Below are 16,157 nucleotides of genomic sequence, written 5' to 3'. Positions count from 1 at the left end.
CAGGTGTGATACAATTTTTATTCTGTACACAGTAGGGCACTACCAAGAATTATGCTAAGTTGCCACGAAATATACAGCAATTTCAATCCATGACCAAGTAAATTTTGGAAACTTATCTTATTAATAACTACAAATATTTCAAATTAAACTAGGGAAAACTTCAGGTATGTCTGTTGATATTTGATTGTATATAACCTAACAAGTTAGAGACTAAAATTGTGCATAATTCAATAATGTGGTCTACCTCAAGCTATCAGTGATTGATGGTGAAAGCCTATTTTCCCTGATCTGGAACTTCAAGCTGGATATTGGTTTATATATTAAGTGATAGTTTTTATATTTTCCAGGACGTAAATTACATCGATTTGATTTAATCATTAATGACCTAACAACCAGAATAGAAATAGGAACAAATCTCATGGTATTTGTACTTAACAGGCCTAGTAGTATACTGCACCTAAGGGATTAGTATTACCTTGAGGTTATAAGAACACTCTAGCAAGCAGTAGGGTAGAAGTCCCCCTATTCCTCTCCATCCAAACCCAGCCCACCCACGGCATGCTGACTTCTCCCCAGGGCCTCCTCCAGCACAGCCCTCGTGGGCATCCCAGCGACTCAAAGGCTGCTGGAGTGCTGCTGGCTCTGTGGAGCTGAGCAAAGCAAAAAAGCCTGCACGAGAGCCAGTGCAGTTGAGCTTGCATTAACCCATGTGCTCTCGGTCCCTAATTTATTACTTTATATGCTGCTAATAATGCATAGTCCGGTCGGGCCAGCTCCCTTTCAGAACAGCACTATGGAGATGGAGCATATCCTCAGGCACATTGGGATGGCAAAGAAACACTGCTCCAGACGGGCTGTGAGAGCCATTTCGGTTGCAAGGTGACACAGCGTGGTAGAGCCCTGGACATGGCTGCAGAAAGGGCTGCTAGGAAAACATCCCCACATTCTGATGCCTTGGTTCCCACTGACATCACTGCCAGTGGCCTCTCTGGGAAAAGCAGCAAACTTCGGGATGAAGCCTTGGATTCACAACCAGCCGCAGCTGTTGGAAGGGGTCAAGTCCCCAGTGGAACAGGAACGGATGCTGGAGCTCTCTCCTGATGTAAAGCACAGTACAAAGCAACCAGGAAAGTGTAATGTCAGGTACTGTGAATACTGGGACTGTTGGTGGCTTCCTCCTGTGAACAGGGTCCTGCGCATATCCGTGTATGTTAATAGCTGCTGTTTGTTGCACCAGAGCGTGCTAGCATGGAGCTGTGCCTGCTAGATCTTCCTTGCTAGGACAGTGAGAGCACACATTTTTTTCTCTTAGACTGGAATCCATTGTAGGCTTTTGAAGCTAAAAGATTAAATTATTAATCTGAATTATCTCTCATCTTCCCTCTGAAATTCCATTGCATGCTTTAAAAATTAAATAAATTGAGTTAATGAGTTAGTTTTACACAAAGACTGATTTATTGCAGTAATTTCAGAACAAAGTGGTACGAAGGAAATTGTATCTGTTAGCATAATCACTCACAGAACAAGGCAATCTGAACTATCAAATGTGGAAGTGTTTGTCTGAGTCCCTTTTGTGCCCGATTCCTCATTTGATTCCAGTGTAATGATTCATATCAGTCCAAGGCAAGTCAGAAATATCACTGCTGTGACCAGATGGTATTGTACGTTCATTTTTTTTCCAATATACACAGCAACAGCATCTCCGGGGAGTTTGGGTGTGTGGCATGAATAACTGTACAGAATCTGGCTCTTTAGGTCAGGTCACATAGGATTTTAATCTCTGAGGAGTCTAGTCCGTCTCCTGTCTGTGTCAGCCAAAAGACAGCAGTCACAAGCTTCAAAGCAAGGAAGAGCTAGACTCAGTACAATTCCCTCCCTTGAATTAAAATAAAGGTAACTAGGCATCGAAGAAAGTATAGAAAAGCTGTTTTCCACTGACCTTTTTCTACCACCTGAATTGAATTCACTTTTCTCCTAAGGTGATTTCAGTTTACCAGACTTTTCTGGACCACTGAACTCTGTACAAGAAGGGAAGCTCCCAGCACGAGTTTACTTAAGGCTTGGATGGCTGTTGGCTGTAAGCGTGTAATGCTGCTTTGTTACTCGATAATAAAAGGAAAAATATGGACCACAATAGGATGAAGCAAAATTTGAGAGAAATTTGAGAGAAATTCACTTCTGAAGTGTGATTATTTTCAGAGCTTGTGGAAAGCTGTTCGAATAAACTAAGAGCTGTCTCTATTACTTTCTTGTGTAATCAGATTTTCCTCTGCCGATGACTCTCTCACCATAACCATAACAAATTTTGCAAGAGATTAAAACTTGCCATGAGTACATGCACAAGGCATGTGCTAGGCATAAACATGCTTCTCTTCAAATTCCAGGAATGTTTGTTTTTCTTTGAGCTCTCTTAAACTGATCTACTTCTTGTGACCACCAAGGAAACCCCCAGGGTTGTCCAGGAACCAGTTTATTTTTTTTTTCTCAAGATAACCAATTACAAAATTAATTTCTAATACACTTCTTATTTAAGGAGTTGAGACTCAAGAGCCATTGCACAAACGGCAATGCATGTTACGCTTCTCTGTAAACAGCTCTACTCTTGATGGCTTAAAGATGACTGTTTTTAACTACTGTCGTTACGGTGTTCATTCTGCAACCAAGTACATGAGAAAATACAACCAGCCCGCTGAAATCAGCACAGCTCTGCTCTGGTACTGCAGGTGGGATTTGTGCAAAAACACCTTTGCCTTGAGCAGTCAAGTGTGACAAAGTAATTTTACAGTCCCTTTCCCCAGAAGGCTTGGTAGTATGTGTACTGCAGATTGTGACTTTCTGTATTCTCTTACTTGTTAAAAATGGGAGGTTCTTCCTAGGCCTGGTGCTATGCCTGTGAAATCACTGGAAGACTGCCTCCAGTGCTTGTATATGAAAATCAGAGTAACATACTGTTTCCAGGAAGAGAATATTGCTTTGTTATATATTTTGTATGTTCTTTGCTCAATATATTGCACAGACAAAATACCATTCTGCCACAGAAATGGTCAAAGACACACACAAGTGTGCACAGAAACCATGAGACAGTCTTAATGGTCTTAATGCCACGTTGGCAGAATTGCACAGAATTATTCTGTCCTGAAAGGCACATTTCCAGGTTAAAATAGTTGATATAGATCAGGTAAGAGAGAAATGGTGAGTTGTTTATTGATAAAGTACTATTCTGCAATCTATCATCACTATTAGTAAGTATGTATCCGCATCAGTAAAGTCCAATGTCATTTTTTGCCATGGATATGATTTTTTTTTTTTTTTGCTTATAACAAAATAATCTGACTTACACAATCTTCTGGAATGAAACAAATCAACTAATGTTATTATTATTATTATTATTTTCCATATGTTAAAAGCACAAACTGGTGATCTATATGTAAATAAATTGCTACAAGATGAATGTAAACTGGGAAATAATATACTATTTTTGCATGGTAATGGATTACTTAAAGATCTCTTGATGCCTTATGTAAAATTTGGCAAAGCATTTTATTTAGAGGCAATTCTATCTGCATACTCTTTGTTTCTATATCTCATTTTGGTTTTGTCTGTGGGGGGAAAAAAAAGTTGATACCAGAATTAGATTTTTGTTTCTTCTTGGAATTAACATTCTTCAGTACTTTGCACATTTAATGGTTTCTACTCTGTACTTTCTCCTGTTAAATGATGAAGCTGAACCTATTCTTTTTGGAGGAGAGATCTGGATACCTGTAGTAACTGGGAGGAATACAACTTCAGATCTGTGGAATTGTTCCAAAATAAAATGTTTTCTGAGGCATCTAGAGCCCCTTTAAGCCCTTCACTTCATTTCAGCTTTTGTTATATATTTTAGCAAAGTACAAGCAGCAAACAAATGAGGCATTTTCCAAGTGTTGCCTATTCTATTTTTGACTGAAAGTGAAGGGATCAAAATAGAACATATACATTTGTGTAAAAAAAAATAATTAACTGTAAATTTTTCCGTTTTGGTATATTAGCATGTATATCAAAAAGTCAGCTATGGAAACTTTTGTAAAGAATTAAACTGTCACATTTCTCAGAACTGCTCCTAAGATTTTCTCATTGACTGACATACAATAAAATCTCTTTTTTAAAATCTGTTGTTACTCCAGCACTCTGTCCTCTGTATGAAGTAATTCAGAATGTGTGCCTATACGAAACGCGTTGTAAAAAAAAATAATAAAATAACGACCAAAGGAATATTGGAACCTGAGATTGATTTTAGCAATCTTCTACAAAAAAAAAAAAAAAAAATAGTTGCAAAGTCCTCTGAAGATGCAGCAGTCTTTCTGTAATGGTTTCATTTTTTTTTTTATTTTAAATCAATAATAATATAACAAAATGTATATGCTTGTTTAATATGAATTGACAATTGGGAATGCATAGTATTTTTTCAGACTATGTGTCTAAAACAATAAACTTTAAAAGCATTCAGTCTCCATTCCAGTTTTTACGTGCAGTTCCATCCTATCCCTTCGCTGCTCACCCAGCAATGCCAAGGGATTATTTTATTATTGTGCCTTTATTATTTTATTGTGCCTTGTTAAAGAAGGAACGAGATTCCTCTGCTCTGTAACCACAAGCTGAAGCATCTGGTCTGATCACCAAGGGGAATATAAGGTAAGGATTCTGCCTGCGGGGCATGTCGCCGACCTAATTCCACCTGCAGGTTTGTTAGTCACGGTCAGAGCCCTCAAGCCAAAGCCACCAGACGGAAGAGTGGGACGGGGCGGGAAGTTTCATGGGAAATGGTACTTTTTGGTGATTCACTTTTCGCCAGAAACCAGCGCCTGGCGCTGGCTTTACAGCTGCAGCCTGCCAGCACCTCCCAGCCGGCCGTAGCCTGAGGAACCCAGGGTTGAACCCAGGGGCGCGCCCAGCCGGGGGCAGCTCCCCTCAGCTTCCATTTCTCCCTCACACCCCCCTGGGCCGTTGATTTCTCCCCCTGCCGGCACAAATCCCCCTCAGGCCCCACGTTTATTGATGCAACGCCCAGGAAAATTCACCCCTCCCCGCTCCTCCGCAGCCACCTCAGCCCGGGCGGAGCCGAGCCGGGCGCCCCCCTGACCCCACACCGAGCACACCCGGGGGCTGCTGCCCTCACGGAGGGGACCGAGAGGGACCGGGGGGGCTCCCGGCTCCGCGCATGCGACCCGGGCTCCGGCTGTCCCAGCCCAACGACGCCCAGGGGCGGTTGGAGGTGGCCGGGTGGCTGTGGAGAGGGCGGCCCCGGTGCTCCCCGGAGGGGAATGGAGCGGTGCCGGAGGCCGGGCGGCGGCAAGGCTCCGAGGAAGAAGCGCTGCTCGTCCCCGCTGCCCGGCGGGGCGGCTGCCCTCAGGCGGCCCGGGCCGCTGCAGCCCTGCCGGCGGCGGCTGTTCGGGAGCGCGGCGCCCCGCGGGCCGCAGCCCGGCTGTAAGCGGCGCCGGCTCCTTCCCCGCCGCCATGGCGGGGGGGGGGCGCGGGGTTTGGCCCAAAATTGAGGGTTTTGGGGCAGTTTGGGAGGCAGGTTGGGGCGCTGGGGTCGCTTGGTTTGGGTTTGTTGTGCTCGTTGTGGGCCGAGCAGGTTGGTGCTGCCTCTGCCTCACGGCTTGGGAGGAGCGGGGCAGGAGGCAGGGCCCTCTGCTCTGTCCTAGCCATTAGTGAGCAATAAAAAGGAGTTTTCTGTTTCGGAAGGGACTTCTTTCTCTATTTTTGGTCAGCGAACCACTTCCTCTGGAGACAGCGTGACAAAGCCCTTACCCACCTCTGGAAGGAGGCTTTAAAAATTTGCGTAAAGCTGTTCCTCGAAAGGAGCGGCCTCACAGTAGTGTAGAAATTTGCTCATCTCCCGTTAGGATTTGGAGGCTTTAAGGAAAAAAATGTGGTCAGAACGGGATTAAAAACTGACAGGAGTCTTGGGACTTGCTAACGTAAATGGGGAAGGTCAGTGTGGGATGTCTCCGTGGTCTATGGGTAAGAGTTGAAAGGAATTTACAGAGTTTAAAGGGTGCAGTGAGCATCGCTTCTGGTCTTGGCTGTGCTCTGCTGGCATGTACTCCTGGCGGTGTGGTTCTCTTGTACAGCAGGCAGCTGCTGGGGTCTGTTTGCTTATACTTGGGTGTATGTGGAAGAAAGAGGGGAAGGGGTGAGTCCTGAGCATACATTGTCCAGCCCTGAAACCCAGGGAGTTTTAGCTGAAGGGTCCTGTACGATGCTAGGGCAATGCAGCGCTCAGATGTGTTTCTTAGCATGGAGGTGCTTTGTTAACTTGCTGTCCTAAATGTGCGACTCTAGGTAGGCTATTTCGAACTCTAGGCTACTGAAAACAAAACATAAAGCTCTGAAGCCTCTAAAACTAGCTTGAAGATACTAAAATGTGTCTCTGATACGTATCAGAGAATTACAGAATGGCTTGGGTTGGAAGGGACCTCAAAGATCATCTAATTCAACCCCCCTGTCACTGTCAGGGATACCTCCCGCTAGCCCAGGTTGCTCAAAGCCCCATCCAGCCTGGCCTGCTTCTTAAGTAATTTGCTGTTTCTTAAGTAATTTTGTCATCACCTTTGGGTTATATACAGTGAGGACCAGTTTTTATGTAGAAGTATTTAGATTATGATGTTACTAATAAACTCCATTTAAAGCCAGTTTAGACTCGAAGTTCTTTTGGGCTTAGTGTAGCAAAGGTCACTTCCAAGGTGGTCTGTTTTCCTTTCAATTAACAGATTTCTAAAACACCTGCTGCAGTTTTTTTGGTCTTGTTGATAGGCTGATGAAAAAAAAGCTTGGGTAGAAATAATAAACCAAATCTAGACTTTGCTGTATTTGTGAAAAAATAGGGTCAAAAACTGTTGTGAGCATGGACAAGAGAGATTAAGATACTTAAAGGTGTTGTAATTAGAAATATTCAGTTAAATTCTAACGTTAAAACTCAAACTGCCAAACTAAATACTTCTCGTTCCCTAGGCCTGAAAGAAAAATCCAGTGTGAAAACCTTACCAAAAATTAAAGAAGGTCTTGAAGCCACCGAAGTGAGCCATTCATCCAACCAAAGGTCTGTTAGAATATGTTTAAATGCACCATAATTAACGCTACCTAATAATTTATATTGTTTTGCCTCTATGAGATGCCTCTTGGAGATGCACAGTCTGAATTCCTGGCAAACTGATACTTCTCAGGCTAGTTGTTGACAGCTCATAAACACATTTTTTAGTTTATGTCAGCTTCCTCTAGCTCCATGTATTGAGCTGAACTCTGTTCTGCTTTCTCAAATGCAGCATACAAGTGAATGTCAAAGAAATACCAGGCTTGGAAAAAAATGAGGAGAATATAGAAGACAGCACTGTACTGCCGGAGGTGAGAAAGCTGCTTTGGTATTTACCTAACACTGAAAAGTGACGTTAAATTCTTTCTCTACTCAAGCAGAGCTTCTTGTGAGTTACATACATGCGTGCACACATTTTCCAGCCATAATGTGGTCCTCTAGTTTGGTGGCATTTTCCTGTGGTTTTGCCAGCATAGAAGCTGTTGGTGCTATTGGTAGCATGGCAGAACACCAATGCAAATTGTCTTTGGCAAGCCACTGTTGTGCTATTCCCCACATTTGTATAACTGGAACAAATAATTTTGACTGAGCAGAACTGTTCCAGGACAGTTAATGCTGCAGTTGCATAAAAAATAGGTCATCACATGTGTTTGAACTGAAATGTTCTACAAGGGACTTAAGCAATAGTGATTAAAGTATTTTTCTTCAAAAAAAAAAAAAAAATTAGCTTTCACTTAGAGTCTGCCAATTTCCACGTCCTGCAAATGTTTCATAGAATACGTTGTGTAAACCATGTATAGTTGTCTGTGTTTGTAGGACCAGTCTGGGATGCTGAAAACATGCGGCATGAGTTGTGCCTAACTAAAAATCAAGACAAGGAAAGTCATAACTCCACTGCTCTTACGTATAACTTCAGCTGATGTCAGAATGTCACTGGAATTCTCACCCAGCAAAGCCTGTAGGATCAAATTAATGGGTATTGGGTATGGATTTTAGAACTGTAAGTCAGCTTGCAGATTCATTGATGGCATGTGAAAACAGTGCTGCAAATTATGCTCTGAAGAGCGAGTTTAGGCGATAAAGTACCAGGCAGGAAGTTTCTTAGCGTCTGTTAATGCAGGAATACGTGTAACTGCATTTATTTGTCTACGTCCAGTTTTCTTAAGTTGTTTGTATTGGTCATTTAATTTCAGGAATCTCTGATAATCAACTTTGAAAGTAGAGACAGTCTGAAAAATGCTGATGTTACTTCGGGTGAGTATGGTGATGCTATGTTTTATTACAGAATACCTTGTATCTGTATAAAACTAAATGTAAAAAATCATCATTGAATTGTAATGGTATTTCTAGAAAAGTATTGGTGTGCTGTTCTTGTATGTTATGAAACAGTAGAGGTGTTGTGATCTTTGGCTAGACTTCTGCCTCTTATTTCAGCATGTGCTTGGTTCACATGACTTGGCTGTAGGCAGCCAAAAAGCACAGGAAATATTCCAAGCAGGTGAGTGTACCTTGTTTTTAAGGTCTTTTGCATGGCCAGCATACTTCTAGCAATTCAAAAAGCTACTGATCTCAAACTTCCTGTGCCTGTGTTTATTTTAAAATCTTCTGAGAGAACTGTCTAGCTTATTCATTAGGACAAAAGGGGGGAGGAATGGGGAAGAGGCTATTAATATTACCTGCTGAGGGGAAGGCTACAACACCTGAGACTGTCTTGAGTCCAGCCTGGTGAAACCACATGATCTCGGTTTCGTTGTTGACAGAACTACTTGTTGACATGAGTTCTTCAATTTACTCAAACACTCATTTTTAAAAGCTTGTTTCTAAATGGTTCTTCAGAAGATAAATCTGGCTGAGGTTTAACAGAGGCTAAATTCTTCAGGTATTTCTAGTGAGCCTTGGATAAGGAAGGTGTCTTCTGGTAGCTTATGGTAATATAAAACAGGTATCAGGATGTCCTTTGTTTTTAACTGTATTATGAATCAGTATAAAAACATTGAATTGGTAATATTTAACTTGTCACGGGAGTGGAATTTAGCTAAGGAAGTCATGATGGTTTGCACAAGATCTGGAATCCTTTTTTTTTGCCTATCTCTACAGATACAGGAATGACTCTTCCCACAGGCGTTTCAACATTTCTCCTGGAGTGTTTAGATACAGATTCAAATGAAGATTATAACACAGGTGCAAGTGAAAGCCTGAACAGTTGTCCATCCCCTGAAACTTTCAGAGATGAGGAAGGTTTAGGTGAGACTTCTGTTGTTTTTTTTCTGAATTGTTTGATGCCAAAAAAAATCAGGGAACTATCTACAATAGAAAGACTAGTGGTCTCTGTTGGTGTGATGCACCAGGACAGATTTTTGCCATGAGCCAAACTGTGCTTAATGTGGAAACTGTACATCTGATCTTCCAATCCAGAGTGAATTGGGACCTGATCTAATTTGAATTGTACTGTAAGCTTAAAGTATTTGCTGTTAATACAAGCTGTTTGAAGGTAATGACCAGCTAATAAGGTTGTCTTGCAAATGAGATTTCTGTCAGTTTGGTCAAAATTTTAGTTACTCACTCAATTTTAGTATGGGAAGCTTGCATTTATATCTTCTATGTCCAGGGAGAAGTAATCCTTACTTTGAGGACTTCATTATATACAAGAACTCCACGCTCCTGGACTCCAGCAAAGCAGTGGCCATAGATAAGATACCACAGATCTCAAATCTTTCAGCAATATTAGGTAATTATTTTCTACAATACTAAATAATATATATCCATAAACAAATTTCACTGTAATACAAGGGACTTGTATGAAATGTGTATTTATCATTTTATTAAGACATGCCTGAGTAATGGGGAATAGCTTCTTGCTGGAGTTCTACGTTTGCTTTTAATATTTTGCTTTATAACTTACAATTTATTAGCATACACACTGTCTGCCTTGCTTAGCTTTTTCTTTTAAAGTTTAGATTTTGTGTTTTTCAGAACCTGTATTGGAAGATTTTCAAGACCAATACACAAGGTAATCTGCAAAGCAGACTTTTGATGCACCTGAATTCTTAGGTTTTTCCTCTTTTAAATGATATTTTGGACAGTATGAATAAGCATGTGATCCTGCAAACACTTCTGGTGAGTTTCAACTGCCTGTGTCCCCACTAACTTTCAAATTGATGCATTAAGACAAGCAGGTATGAGTTTGCTTTATGGACTTCTCTTTGAGTACTGCAACTGTAGGGAAATTGGTGAAAGAAAACCCAGCACAGGACTTTATGGAAGTTGATGTTTATCTGCATAATCCCTGAATAAGTTGCTTTTATCCACTTGTACTCCATTTGTCAGATTTCATTCAGTTGAAAACACGAGGTGTGTATGCCCAGGTGGTCTGGTCAGGATTACCCGTGAAGTACAGACTGAGAGGAGCACCTGTTATCAGCTCCTTATTTTCAGTGCTTGCTCAGGACAAAATAAGCTTTTTGTAGATCTTTTATTTTCTGTGGGAGTCATTAGCTAACGTGGGGGCCCACCTTTGCTTCAGGATCTTGCTGAGTTCAGCTTTCATAAATCTTAGGCCAGGTTGCTGCCCGTTATTTTTGTTTTGTTTGTTTTATTGGGGTTGTATTTTTCCCTAACAGGAACGGTATATGTGGTGTGCTGCAACCCTGTTGCTGTCCTCCCATCGTTAGGATGCCAGGTTTTCTTTTGGCAAATCAGCTGTGCTGTGGTTTTATCACAATGCACGGCCTTCTATATGCTGGCTTTGTCACAGTGCAGGCCTTGTGCTTCTGGCATAGACTCACGTTCCTCATATTTGTTTCTTGGAATGATATCCTTTCTTACAACGCTTGTGCTGCTGTTTTCAGTTTTACACACACACATTTCCGTTCATATGTCGTGTAAATGATCTTGATACAATCTTACTATGTTACACATCTCTACACAACTCAATCTGAATTTTATTGTGATCCTAAGTTTTCCCCTGCATCCTCCTTAAATATGTCCTGTCCTTGCATGTTACAATGCTGAGAACTTTTCTTCAGTGACCGTCCTTTGTAGCTTTTAAATAGCAAGTATCTTCAGAATAAGCTGTTACTTGATGATAGATCATAACCTATCAAGTAACTGTGAAGTGTGTTTAGTAATTTTAAAGACCCCTTTCACTCATTCTGTATTTTCCTGTGATTTCCGTGTATGTTGTTTTATGAACATTAACATTCATCCAGAACAGTTCACTGTTTTTTTTCTCTTCCCCTAGAAAGAGATCATCAAAATGCATTGATAGTTCTTCAGAATTAAGTGTTTCAACTACTCTGGCGGGTGAAGTATCACGAGGTAAGCTCAACGATAGCTAGAAGGGAAAGTGTGAGTTGAAAATCTCATGCAGATAAGACTTGGTTCTAACTAACTCGTTAGGGGATGCCAAAAAATAAAACTGCATTGTTATATTTAATCACCTGTGATGCTCAGTGAAACTTCATTTTCTTATTTAACTTACCCAACAACAAAACTCTCAGAGTCATACTACTTACTTTAACTGAGCTTCTATCAGCCTTCACAAACAGTATGAGGAGTCCCTCCTGTAACTACAGTTCAGAAAGGTGACTGATGCAGTTCTGGCTCTGGCCCAGGCACCACATAATTTTCCTCTGCTTAATTTGGCCTATAATAGCAACAGAAGTTGCCACTGGCAAAGACTGCTGTGATTATGCAATTCCTCTGCTCCCATAGTATGTGTGTGTAGCAGTAAATAACCACGTGAGCATATAATTAATAAGCAACCTTATTTCCTCAAGGAAAGGGAGAGTAAAGGAGTAAAGCTGCCCTGTTGGAGGGAGGGAGAAAGAATTACGTTGAATAAGAATTATGTTGAAGTAGGTATTTGTATGGGTGGCTTTGGAACAATCCCTATTTAAAAACCATCCTGTAAGACATGGATTGAAGAGTAGCCGTGGTCTTTGTTTCAAAATTAATTTGTTTGTTGGAAATTTATCACAGGTAAAAAAGCCTGTAAAATTACAACTGCAAGAGAGAGAACTCCAGACCTAAAAACTGGTATGCGCTGTTCTTCACGAATAGGACCGGAAAGAAAGGTGAAAGATGTTCAGTAAAGCAGCTAGGTTGTAACACAAACGACTTGCCTGTTGCTTGTACAGGTGGAAGTCCCCACCTAAAATTGTTGATGTGCATTCAAGTGTAGTTCCCGTGCAAGGAGTGCTTGCAGGCAGTGGCACAGAGTGAGGACATAGCTTGTGGCTTGCCTGTACTTCTGGATAGCTCCAGTAGCGCCCCTGGGCTCGCTGTTTCCCTGGGCTCACTGTTTTTTCAGACTGATTGTGTCACTGCTACCAACCCAGTTGGGCAGAGCTCAAGTATGACACTAAGATTCTTTTTGTTAGTGCTTACCAGGCTGTAAAGATTTGCTTTAGAACGTGAAATAGAATCGTTTCGTCCTGTAGCCTGACATTCAGACTGCTGAACCCAAAGGGGTGAAGTGCAAGAGAAATGAAGAGTTTTCTAATCCGTTAGAAGATGATGCATCATCACTCAGTCAGCTTGAATCTGTCCCAGCAAATGTTTCAGCCAAATCAGTGAGGATGCCAGCAGAAGCACTGCCATCCAGACAGACAGATGCTGTGGTGGTAAGTATTTCCATTGTGCTCTGCTGATGAATAAAGGCATAAAATTGAAGTGAGAATTCTGAATCATGGCAAAAGTAGCAATTAAATAGGAAAAGTGTTAGGAAGTGGTTTATCCCCTACTTTTAAGGGGAACTCAAAAGTATTTTTTCTGGGCTGCAATGAACTGGTTCTCCGTCTTAATTTTGGAGTGCATGAGACAAAAAGCAAACAGCTGGAATTCAGTACTTAAATGCTAAGAACTGTTAGTAATTTTTAATGTGTCTGCTATAAAGCAGTATAGTCTACTAAGGGAATAGTGTAGGAATAATAATGAGTAGACAAGAATTTTGTATTTAATTCTTCTCTGTTTTTGTTTAGCAAATGAATTCTACTGTGCTGATCATGGAGAAAAATAAAGCCCTGGAAAACATTGATTATGTTCAGCGTGCAAAGCTAGATGTGAGTGTGTATCCTGCTATACCTTTTTTAGTGATTAAAAACAAAAATCTTAGATTTTTTTTTTTGCATTTTTATGACATCTTCTAATGGAAAAGCAGCACTTAGCCTTACTTGCATTACCTCTTCTTTCCAAAAAAAAACTTGCTATTTAAATGCCAGTTTGGATTTTCTGTCAGTAAAAGTAGTACTACCACTTCTGTCAGTATGGGAGTAGAAGTAATGTCTCTGTTACTTTCATGCCACAGCTCCCAACAAGTCAACAAACTGTGATTTTTGTAGAAAAAGGGAAACTTTAAATAAAAAGATAAATTTATTTTGCACCAGGTGATTTGGAAGGATTTAAGTTGTAGAACTTAATATACTGATGTAAACAAGCTTCAGTTTATGAGCACTAGATTAACAAATAGAGAAGATCAGGGTCTTGTTAGGCTGAAAACAAAAAGTAGGAGGCTGGAGTCCTAAATCACATTTTTGAAGCAATAGAACATCTTTCACATGAGCCAACAAATGTTATCTAATTTGAATTGTTGTCTGTTCTTTCATTGGGCGGTTATTGCTGCATGTTTTGTATTTTGATGGAGCTATAGCTTAGCTTGTCACCGGCCTCATCAGGGGAAAACTTATTCCTGAATAGCACCTGTCCCTGTGTAAATTCAGAAGAAATCGTTTGTGCATCTCTGAGCTCAGAAAAAGAAAATAGTCTTCAGAGTCCAGAAGAAAAGAGTTCTAATGTTATGGCACTCCTTAAATCCAGTCTCTACGTGCTAGTGTGTACAATACTATTAAATAGTTGTGTGAATGAAATGTCACGATTTTTTCAGCCTTTGTGTTACGGAAAAGAAATCTGCTCCATTGTCAGAACTTCACCAGGTCACAGGTCTTCCAGGTGTCACCAAATTCCAGTTAACAGAAAACCATTCTGCGTTCCTAAAGGAGTGCCTGAAGGTAATGGAATATTGAATTGATTGACTGTAAATGATAACTATTTGTGTTTAAAGGCTTTTTTAAAAATCTGAATATTTGGAAGAATCACAGCATTAAAGGTTAAAACGCCATGAAAACTTCAAATCCTGACTTAACGCTGTTTACCCACAGTAGTACTTACAAACAAACTACACTAACGCTTTCTGCTCATCTTCAAGTTGCTCCTAAACACAACTTTGAGCTTCATTGCTTTGAGCTTCATATGGAGACTCCCTAGAAAAGAAATTAATTTGTTTAGTAAGTTGTTATCCTTTATCTTATTTCTAAGGTGAAGATGTCTGACTTTAGCATTCAGCTGCTGGCAGATTTTATGTCTTTCTTAGCTAAACTGAGCTCTTCAACATCCACATTTTTCCTCTGAAAGTAGTTCATGTAATAGGCTATGTTTTTCTTTAAAGATTGTCTATTTCTCCCTAAAGGTTTCTGTTCTCTTCTCTGAGACCCTCAGCGCAGGGGGAAGCTCCTTTCTTCACTTCCCAGATTTTTTTAAAACAAGAATGAGAACTGTGTACAGAATTGTCTCATTGCTACCACAGAGTTAAAATTCCCTCCCTTTCTGATCTCTCTTGAAGTTTCTCAGTGCGCCACTGGATGGCATATGTCTTCCTAAATTTAAAACAGTTCTTTACAGACAGTGTCTGCAAGCTGTATTAGTCACGTATGCTGTTTTAATTCAGAGTAGTGATGCTGTATAAGCATAATAGCGTTCAGAAATGCTGAATATGCACAAGTTTTCGATGGAGTTGCAGGTTCCTAGCTCCAGATATTCTCCTGCTTTAACACAGCTTGAGTGTGTGCAGCATCTAGAATGCAGGGAAGTGCTGTAAGTGTGTGTGTTAACTAATGGCCATCATGTGATGCTTCCGCACAGATCAGGGAACTCAGCGTGACAAGGATGTAAGGTCATGTGCCTGAGAGAATTGTGGCAATACTGACCATAGGTCATACTTGGGAGGCGAGTGGATCTTAGAAAGTGTTGTTATCAGAACAGAAGTTGTTCTTTTGTTACTACTTCTCTAGAAGAATCTGGGAGTCAAGAATTAACTTCGACTGTTTAAGGGTGAGGAGATTTCTGTATGCTGGTTCTTTCCATCTCTACTTGAGTCTTTTGGGTGATAACTCTTTTTTCATTAGGAATGGACGTGTGCTCAAAACTGTTTTTTTCTTCTCACTGGCAACTGACTTAGAAGATTTAGGTTACTCCAAACAAGTAATAAATAAACTCTCTTAAACATTTCAACAGCTTGTCAGAGTAATAAGCTTTCTCTTACACTTGAAAATATCATTTAACTTGTCGTTTTTGTTCCCAGATATTATTACAAGTACCAAAAATTGGATATGTAAACGCAGATGAGGCTTCTGGATTTCAGCAGGAGTCAACAGAAGAAGCAAAGGGAGGTGAAACGGAAGTACTAATGAGTAATTAATGGCCATATTTTTTGGCATATACATTATCTGAAACTACTGTTTGCAGTAAGTCTGTAAATCCCTTACTTGTACACTTTAATATTAAATTTTTTGTACAAGCAACTAGATCTTGTTCTGGGCATTGTTCTTTAAAAACTCCATAAAGATGATTCTTCAGTTCATTTAGATTTTTAAAAAGCGTGACTCAAGGACAGCAGACCAAATTGCATTAATGGATCTATTTTTGGCTCTTGTTGTGCCAAGACTTATAGATATATTTTTTTTTTAGTGTTATTGGCATTTAAAGATGTGACCTCTGCTTGAGATAGGAATACCCAGTTTTGGGGTGCTTACAGCAGTCATTTGTAGCTTACAATTTCTTGGCTCCTGTCCCCATCGTGTTCCCAGGTTGCTCTCTACTTCCCTACTTTTCTTTTTTTTTTTTTCCATCAAGAAGTAGAGAAAGCACGTCTCCCATGATGGCAGTTCTTTATGCTCTTGGCTTAACTTTGTATTGTATCTGCAGGCTGGAACTGCTTTGTATCAGGTATCAGTGGACCTGATCCTTTATTTTGTGGTGCAAATTTGGGGCTGATACTGATGGATTTCCCCAGTGAAGCAATAACTTCATA

The 16,157-nt window shown here is 40.5% G+C and overlaps 1 protein-coding gene across 1 annotated transcript; it reads left to right on the top strand.

The window, feature by feature from the left end:
• The first annotated feature begins 5,999 nt into the window (after positions 1-5,999).
• Positions 6,000-15,734, top strand: MEIKIN (meiotic kinetochore factor). The gene is made up of 13 exons (XM_032197165.1): positions 6,000-6,003; positions 6,886-7,081; positions 7,305-7,383; positions 8,266-8,326; positions 9,170-9,316; positions 9,681-9,800; positions 10,046-10,082; positions 11,313-11,389; positions 12,053-12,147; positions 12,514-12,696; positions 13,054-13,134; positions 13,956-14,079; positions 15,429-15,734. The coding sequence occupies exons 1-13, from the start codon at positions 6,000-6,002 to the stop codon at positions 15,470-15,472; spliced, it is 1,248 nt and encodes a 415-aa protein (XP_032053056.1). The 3' UTR covers positions 15,473-15,734.
• The last annotated feature ends 423 nt before the right edge of the window (positions 15,735-16,157 follow it).

The sequence above is a fragment of the Aythya fuligula genome, chromosome 14 (genome assembly GCF_009819795.1).
Source record: "Aythya fuligula isolate bAytFul2 chromosome 14, bAytFul2.pri, whole genome shotgun sequence".
Lineage (NCBI taxonomy): Eukaryota > Metazoa > Chordata > Aves > Anseriformes > Anatidae > Aythya > Aythya fuligula.
Note: the sequence above shows the minus strand (reverse complement) of the source record. Positions and strands in the feature narration are given on the sequence as shown.

Excerpts from the sequence above, each read along its gene's own strand:
- MEIKIN (XM_032197165.1), top strand. Across the intron at positions 8,327-9,169 it reads AAATGCTGATGTTACTTCGG|ATACAGGAATGACTCTTCCC; the intron begins GTGAGTATGGTG and ends CTATCTCTACAG. Across the intron at positions 12,697-13,053 it reads GACAGACAGATGCTGTGGTG|CAAATGAATTCTACTGTGCT; the intron begins GTAAGTATTTCC and ends GTTTTTGTTTAG.